General features: G+C 41.5%; 1 protein-coding gene across 1 annotated transcript in view; it reads right to left on the bottom strand.

Annotated features, from left to right (window-relative positions):
- The window catches only part of wash1 (WAS protein family homolog 1), a 162,137-nt gene that overhangs the window by 94,358 nt on the left and 50,134 nt on the right, over positions 1-17,645 (bottom strand). The window contains exon 4 of the mRNA XM_039760651.1: positions 11,091-11,237. Within this exon, the coding sequence (XP_039616585.1) occupies positions 11,091-11,237 (147 nt within the window). The remainder of the gene's footprint in view (positions 1-11,090; positions 11,238-17,645) is intronic.

The raw sequence follows: 17,645 nt of genomic DNA, 5'->3' as shown, positions 1-17,645 counted from the left end.
GGTCACAAAAGACCCCAGGACAACGTCTAAAGAACTGCAGGCCTCACTTGCCTCAATTAAGGTCAGTGTTCACGACTCCACCATAAGAAAGAGACTGGGCAAAAACGGCCTGCATGGCAGATTTCCAAGACAAAACCACTGTTAAGCAAAAGAACATTAGGGCTCGTCTCAATTTTGCTAAGAAACATCTCAATGATTGCCAAGACTTTTGGGAAAATACCTTGTGGACTGATGAGACAAAAGTTGAACTTTTGGAAGGCAAATGTCCCGTTACATCTGGTGTAAAAGGAACACAGCATTTCAGAAAAAAAACATCATACCAACAGTAAAATATGGTGGTGGTAGTGTGATGGTCTGGGGTTGTTTTGCTGCTTCAGGACCTGGAAGGCTTGCTGTGATAGATGGAACCATGAATTCTACTGTCTACCAAAAAATCCTGAATGAGAATGTCCGGCCATCTGTTCGTCAACTCAAGCTGAAGTGATCTTGGGTGCTGCAACAGGACAATGACCCAAAACACACCAGCAAATCCACCTCTGAATGGCTGAAGAAAAACAAAATGAAGACTTTGGAGTGGCCTAGTCAAAGTCCTGACCTGAATCCAATTGAGATGCTATGGCATGACCTTAAAAAGGCGGTTCATGCTAGAAAACCCTCAAATAAAGCTGAATTACAACAATTCTGCAAAGATGAGTGGGCCAAAATTCCTCCAGAGCGCTGTAAAAGACTCATTGCAAGTTATCGCAAACGCTTGATTGCAGTTATTGCTGCTAAGGGTGGCCCAACCAGTTATTAGGTTCAGGGGGCAATTACTTTTTCACACAGGGCCATGTAGGTTTGGATTTTTTTCCCTAAATAATAAAACCATCATTTAAAAACTGCATTTTGTGTTTACTTGTGTTATATTTGACTAATGGTTAAATGTGTTTGATGATCAGAAACATTTTGTGTGACAAACATGCAAAAGAATAAGAAATCAGGAAGGGGGCAAATAGTTTTTCACACTACTGTATATGAGTAGTGTGGAGGGTGCTTTGTGCACATTGTGTGAAGAAAATAAAAGGTATTGGACTTTTACCTGGTTTCTGGAATTCTACCTCAGGGTTCAAGGGAGCACTAGCGCCCCCTACTGCCACACTGGCGTAGTCGGCAGGATTCTCTGGCCGTCTTTTGGCAGAGGACCTGCACCTAAAACAATTTTGTGTGAGCAGACAACCCTCGGTGGATTCCCCATCTTTTTCAAGTGTGCAGACACCACCCGCTACTGAAAACGCTACGGCGGTGAGCATCATACCGATTCGGACCGTGATGGGGAAGAAGACGGGAAAAAAGAAGGTCAGTACCCACGGCGTACGGAGTCTAACCGACGCCGAAATGACCTGGACCTACCTGACCGGGAGCCTGGAAGACCGAGAGCTAATTCATGCCGAGCTAGCCCGGGTAGCGCGACTATCGGGGTACGGTGAGCGGTCGAGTGCATCGGATTCCCTAGATGCTCCGGGGACGTCGCCGTCTGCTACGGATGTAAACGCAGGTAAACCGCCCGACGTTACGGGTGTATATCTATCCTGTTTTGCAGACGCCCGCATACAGACTATCAGCGGCGTCCCGGATGCCTGCCTCGCGGTCTGGCAAAATGGCCGCAGCTCCCAGAAAGCAGGCGACGACAACAGACTGGTCACCCGCGGAGGATGCCGGGATGGGGAAGGAAACCCAGAGTCCTCTGACGAGGCCGGTCGTCTCTTGACGGGTCCGAGCCTCCTGGAAGGGGAGGGGAAGGCGAGCGAAGCGCCGCCAAAACAAGCCGCAACAGACAGAGAGGGACGGGTTATGGCTGAAGGGTCTGCCAATGGAAAAGAAAAGGCAGATCTTAGCCGGCTCGGAGTAGCCAGCCGTTCCTCTGAGGACTCCAAGTCCCAAGAGCCTTTGTGCGACCCAGCGGGACACGTGCCAGGAGGGGACGTGCTCATTGGTTCCCGGCCGGAGGGTAAGCGAAACGCGGAAGCGCAAACCACTTCCGGCCGTAAACATTAACTGTTTGGATTTACGGGGGCTCGAGGAATACCTTGCGCCCCTACGCCAGTTTTTACAGGAATTTAGTGACCTGAGAAAACGAGTGGAGGAACTAGGAGCAATGGCAGCAGCACCTGTGAAGGCACTGATGGTCTTCGTGCAGCGGCTGGGCCAGGAAGCTCCGGAGTATATCGATGCGGGAGTGCAGGTGAGTCCGTCCCATGCTGTAGAGTGTAAGGGGACACAGTGCGATCGGGCACCGCTGAGAATGAGTAGCGGTTGTCAAAGCACCGTGTGCCCGACAATAGAGTGGGGCACGATGACGGAATGGTCGGGGACTGGAGCAAACAGCCCGGGGCATGCGCGTGGCTTTCCGGAGCAGTGCAGCCCACCAGAACCCGACCGTTCTTAAGTGCGGGGTAGTGCCGGTGACAGGAGCGCTGGGGGAAGCGCCGATCGTGCCGGTGCAGCTGAATAGTGCTGTTCATCAGAGCGAGACGGTGCTAATGACACCGGCTCCTGGTAAGCGGAAAGAAACGGGTGTGCAGACAGCAAAGAGGCTCTCTTTTTTCCATGGGGAGCCTCAGGCTGAGCACAAGCCCCAGATCAAGCGGGAGATCCCCAAAAGGAAAGGTGGGTCTCCCGACATAATGGAGAGAAGGCTTGAGGGCAGCCAAGCGGCCGTAATGCCCTCCCTGGCAGGTGAAGGGGCGGAGGCGACACTGACGGAGTTCCCGAGATGTTATTGGTCCCGCAGAGGGAAGCAACCAGAAGGGCTTCGTTGGTGTTACAATTGCCGCCGACCGGGTCACGAGTGGCGCCATTGTCCCCGGGGAGACAGGAGGTACACCGCCCCCCCAAGGTTCGCTCGAGGACAGGGGCAACGCAGTCAAGACCCGGATGACGCGTCCTCCTGGAGGAGGACGCACTGGGGACGCCCGCCACAGAAGTCGCCGCTAAGGGGGAACTGTGGAGGACTGCCGGCTTCTCATGCCGGTCCTCACCCCCAGGCCATGAGGAGGATCCCTCCCGACAGCAGGATAGTGCCCCGAGGTCCAGCAGGACCTCATGGACTTTGTAGTATTTATACACAGCCCTGCTGGATACCTTGGGGCAACCAGGAGTCGCTGTGGGGGGGCGCTTATGGGCTCTTTTGTGCCTTATGACCCGGGGGTACGTCACGGTCACATGACAGGAAGGAACAACGTGCTCCTGGGTTGAAGAAAAGGACTGTTTACCCTGACCCGGAAGTAATAAAGAACTGTGGACTTAATTGGGCAGTATTTATATATAAATACAATATTTGAATTCTTATGATTGAGTGTTCAGCAACCTTACAACATGTGGTTTAAAGTGTCCCTGAATCAACTGCTGGAAGAGCCAATGGTCCTTTACCGTTTGCCAGAAGAAAATAAAAGAGGCTGTGTAGGATGGCTGAGGTCTTTAATCATATTGTTTGTCTTATCATCTTTAATCATATTGTTTGTCTTATCATTTCATGAATAGAAAGCAGCTAGGTGCCGGTAAAGTTCTGTGCTGTTGTGCTTCCCTCTTTAGTGTTTTATGCTCTTGAGGCATGCAGGTGCCTTACCAGGATGCAATGCTTCCAGTGAGAATGAACTCTACTATGCAGCCGTAGACATTTGTGAAGACAAAAGGCAATGTCTGTTATATATGTCCTGAACTTACAGTATATGTCCACTGCAGATGTCAGTGTGGTCTAATTTAGTTTTGTAAAGTCTACAAGCTTCTTGGTTTTGTGGACATTAAGGGTGAGATTGCTGTTTTGGCACCCCTTTGTCGGCAGGTAAACCTTTTCTCTGTAAGCTGTTTCAGAATTTTTGATGATCAGGCCTTTGATGGTGGTGTCATCAGCAGATATATTAATGAAGTTGGAGCTGGGGCTGGCCACACAGTCATAGGTAAATCATGGGTACAGAAAGGGGCTCAGCACACTACCTTGTGGGGTATGTGTGTAGAGGACAGCACGGAGGATGTTATGCTCCCAATAAGTACATGCTGAGGTTTGATGGTTAGCTTTGCTGGTACAAAAGTGTTAAATATTGATCTGCTGTATAAGCAGGACTCTGGCATAACAGCTTTTATTATCCAGCTGTGCCAGGATGACATGAAGTGCAAGGGATATGGTATTCACTGTGGGACAGTTGTGACAATATGAAAAATGGAGGTGATCATATCTGGGATATTCCTTTTTTAGTTTATATATGAATTTTATTTTCAAAAAACCAGAACACTACAATGGTATGCTACTTAGTCATACAATTAACAATAACTTAACAGATATAGGCATTCATTTAGTTCAAACATAATACAAAGTAAAGGAAAAAGCAAAACAAAACATAATTCAATCCCCACCAGTGGGAAATTCTTTTTAATGCATTCCAGCACCACGATTTTGTCATGATTGGAGTGAGTGACACTGATCTGTAATCTTTCAGACAGTCCACTTTTGTTTTCTGTGGCATGGAGATAATTGTCATTCTTTTGAAGCAGGTGGGGACCACATTTCTCAGTAAAGTATAAGAATGTAATTGAAGACATCAGCTAATTGGATGTTACAGGATTTTAAAACACGCCATAAAATTCTATTCAGACAAGATGCCTTGTTGGCCTTAACACATTCTGATGACCTGTTTACATCACAGTCAGAAACAAAGATGGATTGTTCATGTGGTGCTGCAGGTAATGGAATGGCAGGCTGCTTAAGTCATGACCTAAATGAGCACAGAATTCATTAAATTGGTCTGGTAGGAAAAATTAAGATGATACTGGATTAGGTTTTACTTTGTAGTCCGTAAGCATCTCTAATCCCCACCAAGGCATATACAAATTGTTCTAGCTGCTAAATTCTATGTAAAATGTGCTTCCGTACTGACATTTGGCAAGTCTGATTGCTTTTTAGAGTTTGCATCTGCAGTTCTTGTACATTTTCATATCACCATTTTTAAATGCATTTCTGTGCACATTCAGGAAATTTCTGATGTCAGTGGTGAGCCATGGTTTCTTATAAGGAAATATGCCAATTGTTTTAGTAGGCAAACAGATGTCCACACACTTTTTTTTATAAATCTCACTATGATGTCCACATTCTCATTCAGATCTGATGAGGTATCTCTAAACATGTCCCAGCTTACACAATCAAAGCTGTCCTGGAGCATAACCTATGTGTCTTTAGTCCAGAAGTGAATTATTTTTTTGTTGCTTTGTTCTGGCTCCTCACATTTTAGTCTCTTGCTTGTAAGCTTGAAGCACGGATAACACGAAGTGGGTACAACACATATTGCGTGAATAAAGCACAGATGTGCTTACCAGCTTGTACAGTTGCAAAGTGAAATCTATCCTCATTAGCCAATTAATATCCTGATATGGAACTTCCTCTGCTCAGGAGCACAAAACACTGCAGAGGGCAATTTTGGGCACAGAATGTTACTGGCACATAGCTGCCTTCTGTTTAAGACATGTATTAACAAACACTGCATTAGTAAAACTGTAAAGTCCTGAGCCATTCTGCATACTTACTTTTCTTCCTTTCTCTTTCTGGCAAATATATAGGATATATCATGTAGGATCATTAGCACTGGCAGCAGCAGATACAGAGACAGTTTTCACCCATACTCATCAGCACTTCGTACCTCATATACTGACAAATGCACATTTTTTTTTTCTTATGTGTGTGTATGTTTGTGTATATATACGTGTCTGTCCTGGGTAAGACGTTAAACTGCATATGGCCTCCAACTTGCAGGGAAATCATGGGGGTTGGTGGCAGGTTTTACGCCTAAGAAGTCTACCATCAACCGCATCCTGGCCTGAGGGTTCTCATGGAGTGCTAACGCGAATATCAGCAGAGTTTCTCTGCAGTCTTTGTCGATTTTCGCAAAGCGTTCAACTCAGTTGATCGAGCTGCTCAGTGGGACATCCTGAGGATCTTTGCAGAGTCAACAGAGGCTCTGATCAGGGTGCTCCAGAGACTGAGCAAGGAGTCTGAGTGTCTGGGCTTGCAAGTGTCCTGGATAAAAACCAAGATCCAAGCCTTTAATGACCTCTTGGGCACAGCCATCAGTGTGTCTTTTTGCGGAGAGAATGTTGACCTTGTCGAGAGGTTTGCTTACCTTGGCAGTGACATTCATGTCTCTGGTGACTCTTCTTATGAAGTCAGTACACAGATTGGGAGAGCATGGGGGGTCATGAGGTCGCTGGAAAAGGGTGTATGGCGCTCCTGATATCTATGCAAAAGGACGAAGGTCCAAGTCTTTAGAGTCCTGGTGCTTCCTGTCTTGCTATATGGACGCTATCCAGTGACCTGAGATGAAGACTGGACTCCTTTGGTACTGTGTCTCTCTGGAAAATCCTTGGGTAGCGTTGATTTAACTTTGAGGCACATTACCTTCATAGTAAGGGAGTGTCAGTTATGGCACTATGGCCATGTGGCGCGTTTCCCCAAGGGTGATCCAGTTCGTAAGATCCTCATTGCTGGACCAGGCCAAGGGGACGCACACATAACACCTGGCTGCGGCAGATAGAGGGTCTGGACCGTGTGTGTGAATGGGGGGTTGCAAAGCGGGATCCCGAGTTGTTTCATCGTGTAGTGGGTGCAGCAACGCACTGTACCAGTGCATGCTCCCCAACTTGACTTGAGTTGACTTATTTATATTATATATATATATATATATATATATATATATATATATATATATATATATACACACACAGTATATATATGAGGGCTGGGCAAGTTATTGCGTTATTATCACGTTAACGCATTTATTAATTAACACCAACAATTATTTTATCGCTCATTAACGCAGTTTTTGTTATTATTATTATTATTTTGTAAGCCTCAGTCTCACAAGCGATCAATACAGATCAATGATCTTCTTGTTACAGCGCTTTTCGATATGCTTTTACTAGAAGGAGCGTTAGCTTTGTTGATTTAACCTCGATTTCCTGTACGTACAAACAGTTTCTAAAATGGCATGTAGAGAGATACCAAAGTGAATGCTCAAGGCAAAATAATCCGTGGATGACTTTATTTGTATTATCGCTGAATCGGACTCTGATTTGTTGGCTTCTGATTTTGATGCAAGTGATCTGGAGATGTAGATCAAAAACGAAAGTGAGGTACCGGCATCAGCTGATCAGACCCCAGCTGATCGTGGTGCTAAACACGTTGCACCCATGGCAACATTCACCTGGGAAGACAGACACTTACGATGAGAGGTTGGTACAAACCATATTGCGCCTCTCTGCAACTGCCACCCTCGTGCACCTGTCTCACAAAGACAGCCAGGCAGCAGGCCCGCCATGCATTCCTGCTGGCCACCGAGCCACGACCCCCCAGAGAAGCTGCTGCTGCAAACAGGCGCGGACAGCAGGCACAACAGGCAGCAACAGACATTTTTATGTTGATTTATGTGTGAAACTATTGCTTTGTGCACTTTTCAGAAAACAAGAGTTTTTTGGAAAAATATTAACCCTCAAAGAGTTGCTACTAATCATAGACTGTTTATGCTGCTCCCTGATAAAAGAAAATGTTTCTGCTGGTATAAAACAGAAAACAGATTTAGAAATGTTAACTTGCTGTTGCTCGGAAGGTGCTTGTTATAATGTTAAAATTGTGGCTCTGGACTCTGATGGTAACTTGTTTATCTGTATCAAACTAGATAAAATGTTAATGCCCTGGCAGAGGCAAATAGCTTTGGTTTTATATTTGACTAGCCATCCCCCGTGGCTTCACCCGTGTATTAGTGAAACAGGACAGTGAGGAGGACTCACCCAGCTCTCTACTCCTGACATCACTCCTCCCCCCTCCCCTCGGCCTGCAGCCTCTGTCTTGGATTAGCGAATATATCACTCCTGCAAGCGAACTATGATTCTTAGCGCAATGAGAGAAGTCGCAAAATCAACCGGAATGTTCAAGCAAATTATAGGAAAAAAAAGATCTAAATCCATTAAGTAGTTCTCTCGTTCACTAACTAAGTGGAGTTAAGGTTACACCCCCCTGAGGCAGACGCGGAGGGCTGAACATAAGCTAAACAGATACGGTCGGATCAGCTGCTGGCTTGCTTGCTTGTTCTGCTTGTCGCGATGCGCGTCGATAATTTAAAAGCCTATACAGCAGCTGTCCTTTTGTCTCATGGGATGTCAAAGTGTCTTTCCGAGAAGATCACATCTTGACCAAAGATTTTTTTTATTATATATATATATATATATATATATATATATATATATATATATATATATATATATATATATATATATATATATATATATATATATAGACACACACACTGGAATTAATTTTTTGTCTGTTGTTGATATTGTGTTACTCCTTACATGTTTCTCCACACGTTTTATTGTACTTCTAGCAAAATTCCCCCGCTTCGCAGCGGCGAAGTACTGCTTTTAAATTTTTATTAAGAAGAAAAGTAAACCTTTTTAAACTGAGGGAAAATATACCAATAATTATTTGTTAATTATCTCTTTGTATACCACGTTGTCAGTTCAGCACTCCGGTTGTAATATGACCAAGCTGTGCGAGCTAACTCTTGAGCATGCAACGTATAGTTGGCCATGTGAAAAGCAATCTTGCCTCAAAGCAATGGCAACCTTTTGTAGGGCCTGTCCCTGAGACTTATTAATTGTCATTGCGAAGCAGAGCCTTACTGGAAATTGGAGGCATTTGAATTGAAATGGAGATCAGAGGGTATAAAGGGGATACGAGGGATAAAAACTCTCTCCCCTGAGCAACTGCCAGTAAAAATAGTTGCCTCAATTATGTTATTTTACAGACACGTGACCTGAAGTCTCGTGCCGTTACAAAGTTTCGGTGGCTGTAAGCTTTTCAGTAACATTATTGGTGTCCCAACCTTCAAAATTAGATTATGCTCAGGAGTGCCTGGAGGATTCAGAGTGTGGAGAAACTGTAGCAATAGCGTGTCATATTGACTTGTGAATTTTTTTGTGAGTATTTGGCACCAGCGTCACAAAGTTGTTTCAGCAAGACCGCGTTAGCTGCGGAGCTCAGCAGAGCTCAGCTCGGAGCGAAATGAAGTGAATGAAATGAGGTGAATGGGAGGGGAGATGATGACGTGACTCCCCCACCCACCTTAACTCTCCATCGCTCCACAAACACAGTCTCTCGGCATGACAAACGCCAGCGGCAGCGTGTCTATGAACTTAATCTAAAGTTAAGATTTAGACCTTGCTTTCGTATTCGTTTGCATAAGCACAGTCCTTCACCAGCAATTTTAACTCCGTTACAGCAATTTCAACTCCATTACAAAGTGGTCAAAAGTCTTGTTTATACTCTGCGTCTTCTCATTAAACGTGAATCTCGTGAATATCGTATTCGTCGTAGGCATGACAAATGCCAGCGGCAGCGTGTCTATGAACTTAATTTAAACTTAAGCTTTACACCGTGCTGATACGTCCTCAAAGGCTTTTTCAGCTTCAGAGGGTTGTTCCTCTCTTATTGCATGAATAAACAGCTCGTCTTCCTCTTTATCTGAGACATCACACACTGCATGCACAGGTTTACCTTTCCCAGTCCTGCAAACTATAGCGAATTGGTTCAATTTTCCACATTTTTTACACTATCTTCCTTTAGCTCGACATTGACTTTTTCCACCGTGTGCTTTGTTTCCGCAGTAGCTGCACTTATGAATATGCTTGTATGCATCACTCGGTTCATATTCTTTTGCTGCCTTCTCAATTGTGTAATGCATTTTTTGTTCAGCGCTCTTTGGAGCTCTTGCTTGTTCTCTGCGTACTGCGTTCACAGTCAGTTCACTTGAGCCGCTCGGAGAACATGCATCAAAGGTTTTCAGCTGTGCTTGTGCCATCTCATGTGATATTGCGATGTCCACGGCTTTATTTAATGTTAGCTAAGACCCGGAACTTAAAAGTTTCTCTCACGCTTTCGCTGAGTTTGTGCCAAACACTAGTCTATCCCTGACCATCTCATCTTCGTTTGCATAAGCACAGTCCTTCAGCCGCGAATATTTAGCGCCAGCGTGTCTATTGGATTGCTGCTGACTGACGGCCGTAAATGGGCAGGCACTCAATTACGTGGGAGGCTTGACAATGAGGGACGCAGCTCTGTCTCACACGGCGACTGAGCTGCAGGCTATGGCCGTATATATGTACGTAAGTAGGTTCCAGTTATGACCGTTACGCGTAGAATTTCGAAATGAAACCTGCCTAAATTTTGTAAGTAGGCTGTAAGGAATGAGCCTGCCAAATTTCAGCCTTCTACCTACACGGGAAGTTGGAGAATTAGTGATGAGTCAGTCAGTCAGTGAGGGCTTTGCCCTTTATTAGTATAGATATACACATGAGCCTGCCATATTACTAGTGTAGCATGGAAAACATGCAGTTAAATTAACTAAAGTAGCTTTATTGAAATGACACTAAAGAACCACAAAGAACAAAGATTCACTCTCTCAAAATACATATTGATATATGCATGTTCTGCCCTAACAGTGCACATCTCAAAATGGGATCAAAATACAGACAAAGTTAAGAACACTTACACTAAGGCAATCTCATAAGGGTCTTAGCATTCTTTTTCTAGCTTCTCCCACTAATATACACAAAAATGATGTTGCACTTAGAAAGGGTTCAATTTGGCAAAAACAGGAAACAACCATTTTATTTAGTAACAATACTAACAGAGCTGGACTTCATTATGGACAAACTCACAAATACTTCCAATTTGCACATATTGGATTAATACACACAGTTTTCTGGCACGAGTGAGTAGTGAAACAGGATGGATGAATGGATAAATAATATTACTACAAGACGGACAGAAAATGATCATTTCTGACATATATGACAACACAATAAACATTACGACTTAATTCTAATAATTATTTCCCTAGAAAAACACAAACATTATTTCTATGAGAGAGCTATAAATTCAAAATAATGATGGGTTATCATTCAAAAGATGAACTACAGTACTTAAATGGCAAAAAGAATATTGTGACACACATTCTTATTCATCCTGTACACCAATTAATGTATGTTATGCTAACAGAAAAAATGATTACCTGTAATACTTTCTCATCCAGAGCTCTGTGCTTTCCTTGCACTTTATAACGTGGACGTTTGTGGGCTGCTGGATCGGCAGCATCAGAAAATATTGAACAGTAATCTTGTAGTTTATCAGGGGCAGGGTACTTTGCACTAGAAAAAACCTGTTAAAAAAAAAAAAAGTAAAAAAAAAACAGAAAAAATAATATTTTCACATAAGCAGGAAAGAAGCTCATGTGAAAAGTAGCTTTCTGTGTTTTCCCTATTGTTTTGAGAATTTACAGGTGTGTTATCATGTGTTATAACTACAACCCAAAAAATATTTATAAAAATGTTAGGGTTTTATTAGACTCTTCTCTAACTCTGATAGAAAAGGCATACAATAGTGAATACTTTTACAAGCACTGTATATTTATTGGTCTCGCCTGTTGTGAGAGATGAACATCTAGGACAAAGCTGCACTGGCAGCAGTGTTATCTAACTTTTTTAAAGATATATCCAAGATATCCCATATTTAGTCAACCCAGGAGAACTGAATTATAAATATATTAAAAAGCATGAGCAGGAAACCAAGGAGTCAGAAACAAAAGGAAGAGAAGAAAAAAGTACTGTGATTTTCCTTATGGAGGATTTTAACCAGAAAGACATGAAAGATGAATAAAACTGAAAAAAAAAACTATAAATTTACAAACGCAAAACAAATGTATGTTTTTATTGTATGATATTAATAATAAGAGCAGCTCACTACTCAAAATGGTAAATTTGGGAAGCAGCGGATATCGAAACCACGACTTCTTGATTGGAAGGCAGCAGTTCTTAGCATTGCACCACGCAAGCTGTTGCATCAACCATCTACCGTAACCTGCTTTCTTTTTTCTTTGGTTAAATTCTTGAATAAAAGTGCACTTGTTTTGTTATACTTGTACCTTCTGTGAAAGTGTTTATTTCATATTTGTATTTCAGGCTTCACACATTATACATTTCATTTCTACATTTTGTCATTACTAAAACATGAAAAACATTTCTGTGTTAACGATGTTTTTATATAGATTGTTGTTGACACGCAACACACATGAAATGTATGTATTCCAAATGCCGATGTACTTTTTTACCCTATAAAGTTCCAGCACTTTACTCGAAGATAAACACTGAGCACTGAGAAACTTCTTTGCGAATTGAACTGCGGTGGTGGGCAGGGGGATGGGATACCAGGCTGCTTGCTGCTTATCAACACATTTACAGGAAAAAAGACGCTGACGGAGAGGTGAGAAAGGATTTAAGGTGGGTCGGATTTATGAGTTTTCTCATAGGCTCTGGTAATTCTAGTGATAAAGGCTGAAGTCTGTATTAAAGTGTTTATCTGGCGATGTGTTTGAAAGGAATTATATAGGTAATGAAATATCACGATTTGAAATGCATACATTTCATGTGTGTTCTGTGTCTACAAAGATCTGTGTAAATATAGAATGGCAGAGGAAATGCAGGGCAAGTAATGCTGAACACACAGCTAAAACAGAAAATGTTTTCATATGTTACAGTAATAACGACATAATTTTGACATGAAGCGCAGGATGTGTGAAGCCCAAATATCCAACAAAACACTTTCACAAAAGGTGCAACAAAACAAGCATACTTTTATTCAAGAATAAAACTGAAGAAAAAGAAATTGCTCAATCTACATGTTGCTGAAGCCTAACTATTGATTGGAACAAAATAAAAGACATTCGCATACATGTGTGTTTATATGTTTCATTTTCAACCAGTTGTCACAGTGGTAACTCTGCCCTGTCACGGATCTGCACAGATGGCACAGTGGATAAGCTACAGTTTAGCAATGGCGAGGTAATAGGTTCAAATCCCACAACTTCTCTGTTTTTAGCGCTTTCAGTAGTGAGCTGCTATTATTATTATTATCATATAAAAAAACATACATCTGATGTGAATGTGTAACATTCTGTGTAAATTTATGGTATTTGTAAAAGATGATACTTTTCCTCGTACATGGACATTCACATATCAACATGTCATTTGAACGATATTTTTATTCAATTTTATATTTGGATTTTTGAATAAAACTAATTATGACTTTTATCGAAGCCTTAGGGATTCTAGTGTTAAAGTAAGTCTAAATGCTACTTTTTTATTATATTATTGACATTTCAATGGAGACATAAAACAATATGGTTCTTGCTGCGATATGGATTAGCCTTAAAATGCATCGTCTACAGTACAAAAAACTGTTATACTGGGTCATAGCTATTGGAAAAATGTGTAGACCCTCTTAGATATCTGCACAAACACCATCAATTCAGGTATTTGTCAGTTAGCAAAGCAACATATTAAAATATAATTTTACAGCTAATGTTACTCAAACTAATTTTGTCAAAGATATACTTTTAACAACACCTAGAGTAAACATAATTTAAAACAAGCTCCATAATGTCTTTAGTTAATTACAAACTAAAATGAAATTACTGTTATCTAATAGGGCAGATCTGTGGTGGGTTGGCACCCTGCCCAGGATTGGTTCCTGCCTTGTGCCCTGTGTTGGCTGGGATTGGCTCCAGCAGACCCCCGTGACCCTATTCGGATTCAGCGGGTTAGAAAATGGATGGATAATAGGGCAGATTTCCAGTTAAACAGTTAACCTCCTTTGTGTTACATGTTTTCTTGCATGAAAAATTACATATTTATTAAATCTGATCTTAATTCTGTAAAACGTGTAAAACACTAAAAGTACAGAGTCAGAAGTGTAGAAACTAAAATAATGATACACATAACAATAACGAATATTATTAGTATTAATAATACTAATAATAATAATTCTAATATCGTATATACTTTCAAAATGTGTCATTTGTGTAGTATATCTTGAAGCACGGTGAAATACACAATCCAACATCACAGTCGGGACAATAGTAGCATGATTTCTTGCGTATTTTCTTTCCATACTGATCAGCTTTTGTACATGTGTGATTGACACAAGCATCATGTTCGGATTCATCATTATTACTTTCCATTTCACTGTCAGTTTCAGTTTCACTGCCTGAAACCAGATTCACTTCATCATCACTGCCCGTGTCACTGTCAACAGCGTGCAACACCTGGGGCCTTATGTATAAACGGTGCGTACGCACAGAAACGTTGCGAAAGAACTTTTCCATGTTCAAATCGCGATGTATAAAACCTACACTTGGCGTAAATCCACGCACTTTTCCACGGTACCTCATACCTTGTCGTACGCGGCGGCACCCAGCGTCAAAGTAGTGCTACTGTTCCTGTGTGGTTACACCTTATTTTCCTGACGCGGCTTTATAAATACAGTACACCGAAACTAACCGCATATTGTTTATTAGTGTAATGCATCTGATTGTAATCAACTTGTAACAATATAATGGTAGAGGGAACAGCCATAGTATTCCAAATACCATAACTGCTTTAGCGTTGTCACTCTCACTTCTTCTTCTTCTTTCAGCTCCTCTTGTTAGGAGTTGCCACAGCGCATCATCTTTTTCAATATTTCTCTCACTGCACCACTCAGAGTATTTATATCACTGTATCTGAGTGTGAATCACAGCAGCAGCTGATCGGAATGGGAATTATCGGTATACAGCTTCAAGGACACGCTGTCTCAGCCACTGCAAAATGTTTTAAAGCCTTTCCTGTACGGACCTCGCGGTTCAGAAACAGAAACAATATCATTTATAAGGTGAAATTCAGCAAAATATGTTTATTAAATTATACAGATAAAACTTTAACTTCATTTAAATAATCTATATTCTTCACTGGGAGTGTCGGTAAGGATAGAATAATTAAACATGTACTACGAAGATATTTCAATGTTCTTTAAACGTTTTGAAGAATCGGCGCTAAGCTTACAGATGGCTTAACGTCTATTACAGAGCTGATTGTATGGCGATCGGTTACTTGGGGAAAGAAATGCACTGACTGCAGTGACGGCTACGCCAATATATATTGAATATAAAACAGAAAGAGAAAATAACAACACAGCTAAAAACACAGCGACAAATTTCGGCAAAAGTTAAATGCTTGTGTCATGAGCACGAGGCGGCTATGCAGTGTCCGCAACGGACGTAGCCATCCACTGTGCATAAGCTACCTTACTGACGGGCGGCTAAGGAGCCACCGATTCTTCCTCTGCCCAGTGCCCCCACAAGCCTAGAGCCGCCCCTGATTGTACTGCTGCAATAAATTATTTCATCAAGTGAAACACATGTTTAATAACGTGCTTTAACTCCTATCATCATGAAAATGATATCACGATACATCTCAGTATTTTAGTTATTCAGAGAACTGTAATATTACGAATGTAATTGATTCTGTGTCCAGTTGGAGGAAGACAGCCGGTTTAAAAAGCAAGTAGTGATTCACACACATAGAGCATATAGAAGATCAAATACAAAAAAAGCATTTAACGTGCTACTTTAATTACGATGTGATTTGAGAAACTGGTTAATTAAGTTTTTAAGATGTAGTTTATGATGTTGTACGTTAATGACAAAATAAACTACGTCATTAAAGTGGAAATGTCGAGATTGAAGTTGACATTTTGTGCTTTTTCCTCACTGTGTGCCTTTTTTCTCTGTACCCTAATAAGCTTTCATATGACACTCAGACAGTGGGCTTACAACTCGGCTTTTCACGGCGACTTTGATATGTGACTTCTTTTTTATTTCCGGCACTGTGCGATTTGTGAATGTGAGCTTTCAAGTTTCTCCAACACGCTATGTCACTCGATCAACTTCCTTTTGTTGATTATACCACGGTTTATTTGAACAAATAGTATGTTTTTCATTTGCCTCCACTTGGTATTCGCTGAAATTCTTATATTTTCCCACGTGCTTTTCCGATTGTCTATTCACAGAAGGCTGTGCTTAAGGGTGATTTATATTGATTTGCATATTCAAATAGGCGTAATTCTGGGAGGATTTGGGGCATTACATAATGCGCGTGCACGAGCGTTAGTTGTCACGCTGATCGGGATTTATGTAGCGGAAGAACGTGGAAGTTGGAGTACGCACAGATTCCTGCATCTGGATTTTTCTGTGCGTAAATACATTTCGGCTTTTGTGCTTATGCCATGTTATAGTGCGAGTTCTACGCACGGCGTTATACATGAGGCCCCTGGGCTGCTGAAAAACATTTCTTACAAGACACCATTATGAGGCTAGGAGAAGACATGTCCGAACCATTGCCTAGGTAACTCTCAGGCCTATCTCTTATGCAAGACACACCTATATCGTTTCCCGAACACATTTGGCACTAACGCTGTTGGCACTTTTACAGCCCAAGTAATCCTCGAGTCTAACACTTATGCAAGACGCGTCTACGCAGTTGCCCGAGTTATGCTCGGGACTAACACTTTCAACAATGTTTTTATTGACCGAGTGACGCTTGGGTCTAATGCTAAGGTGGTTAATAGTATAACATGGGTTTTCTTTAAATTATACATTTTTGCATGATTTTTACATGATCTAAAAAAAATGTAAAAATCGGGTGTCCACAAATGACTTTCCCTACAATAAAATCATGATTTTGTGTGGGAAATATACTATGCTGCGGTGGGCTGGCGCCCTGCCCAGGGTTTTTTTTTCTGCCTTGCGCCCTGTGTTGGCTGGGATTGGCTCCAGCAGACCCCCGTGACCCTGTAGTTAGGATATAACAGGTTGGATAATGGATGGATGGATGGATGGATGGAAATATACTATGCATTTCATATTTATATACATAGACAGACGCACCCATCCACACAGTTGAATGTAAAATCATCTCTCTTTCTACATACTCTCTGTGTAGACACAAATCAGATAAATTTATATCTGAACCTCTACTATATCTGGATAAAATTTGTAATAATGGAAACCTCACATTGCATCCACTGATTTTTTTCAAACGTACTTATGCAGAGTAGGAGCTAGTCCATTGCAGTTTGAATACACAGGTGTTAAGGACTAATTTAGCATTGTCAATCCACCTGATCTGCATGTCTTTGGAGTGTCAGTGGAATCAGAAGCATCCAGAGGAAGCCAATGCTTTATATTTAAAATTTTAGTGCAAAAATTAAATTGTGATATTACTTGATAATTAAATTAAAACTGTATTTATTTTTTTCAATAAAACGAGTGATGCTTGCAGTCATGAACTGAAATGCAAACCCTGTAAACAATTTAGGCCCATCTTAATAAAAATATATTTTTAACAAAAACAGACAAATCATAATTCTTAACTCAGTTAAAAAGTATTGAAATAAACACATTGTTTATTACATATGAACCCTGTGGTAAAGAATATGAGAACGTGAATGAATTGTGTAGGACTTTTGTGCCTAGTCACATTTATTTTCATTACTCAGTACAATCAGCTCAAACAAGCACCCCTTCGGGGTCTGTATATCTCTTGTGTACATCAGAGCTATTTCAACTGCAACTACACTGCAAAACAATCTACACAAATTAACATTACAATGATGACTGATGCTTGTATTAATTAATCTGATTTCTGATTTTTCCTGTGTCTCTTTAAGAATTTATACTTCATGCAGGAACTCACAC

Source organism: Polypterus senegalus, chromosome 8 (assembly GCF_016835505.1).
Source record: "Polypterus senegalus isolate Bchr_013 chromosome 8, ASM1683550v1, whole genome shotgun sequence".
Classification (NCBI taxonomy): Eukaryota; Metazoa; Chordata; class Cladistia; order Polypteriformes; family Polypteridae; genus Polypterus; species Polypterus senegalus.
Note: the sequence above shows the minus strand (reverse complement) of the source record. Positions and strands in the feature narration are given on the sequence as shown.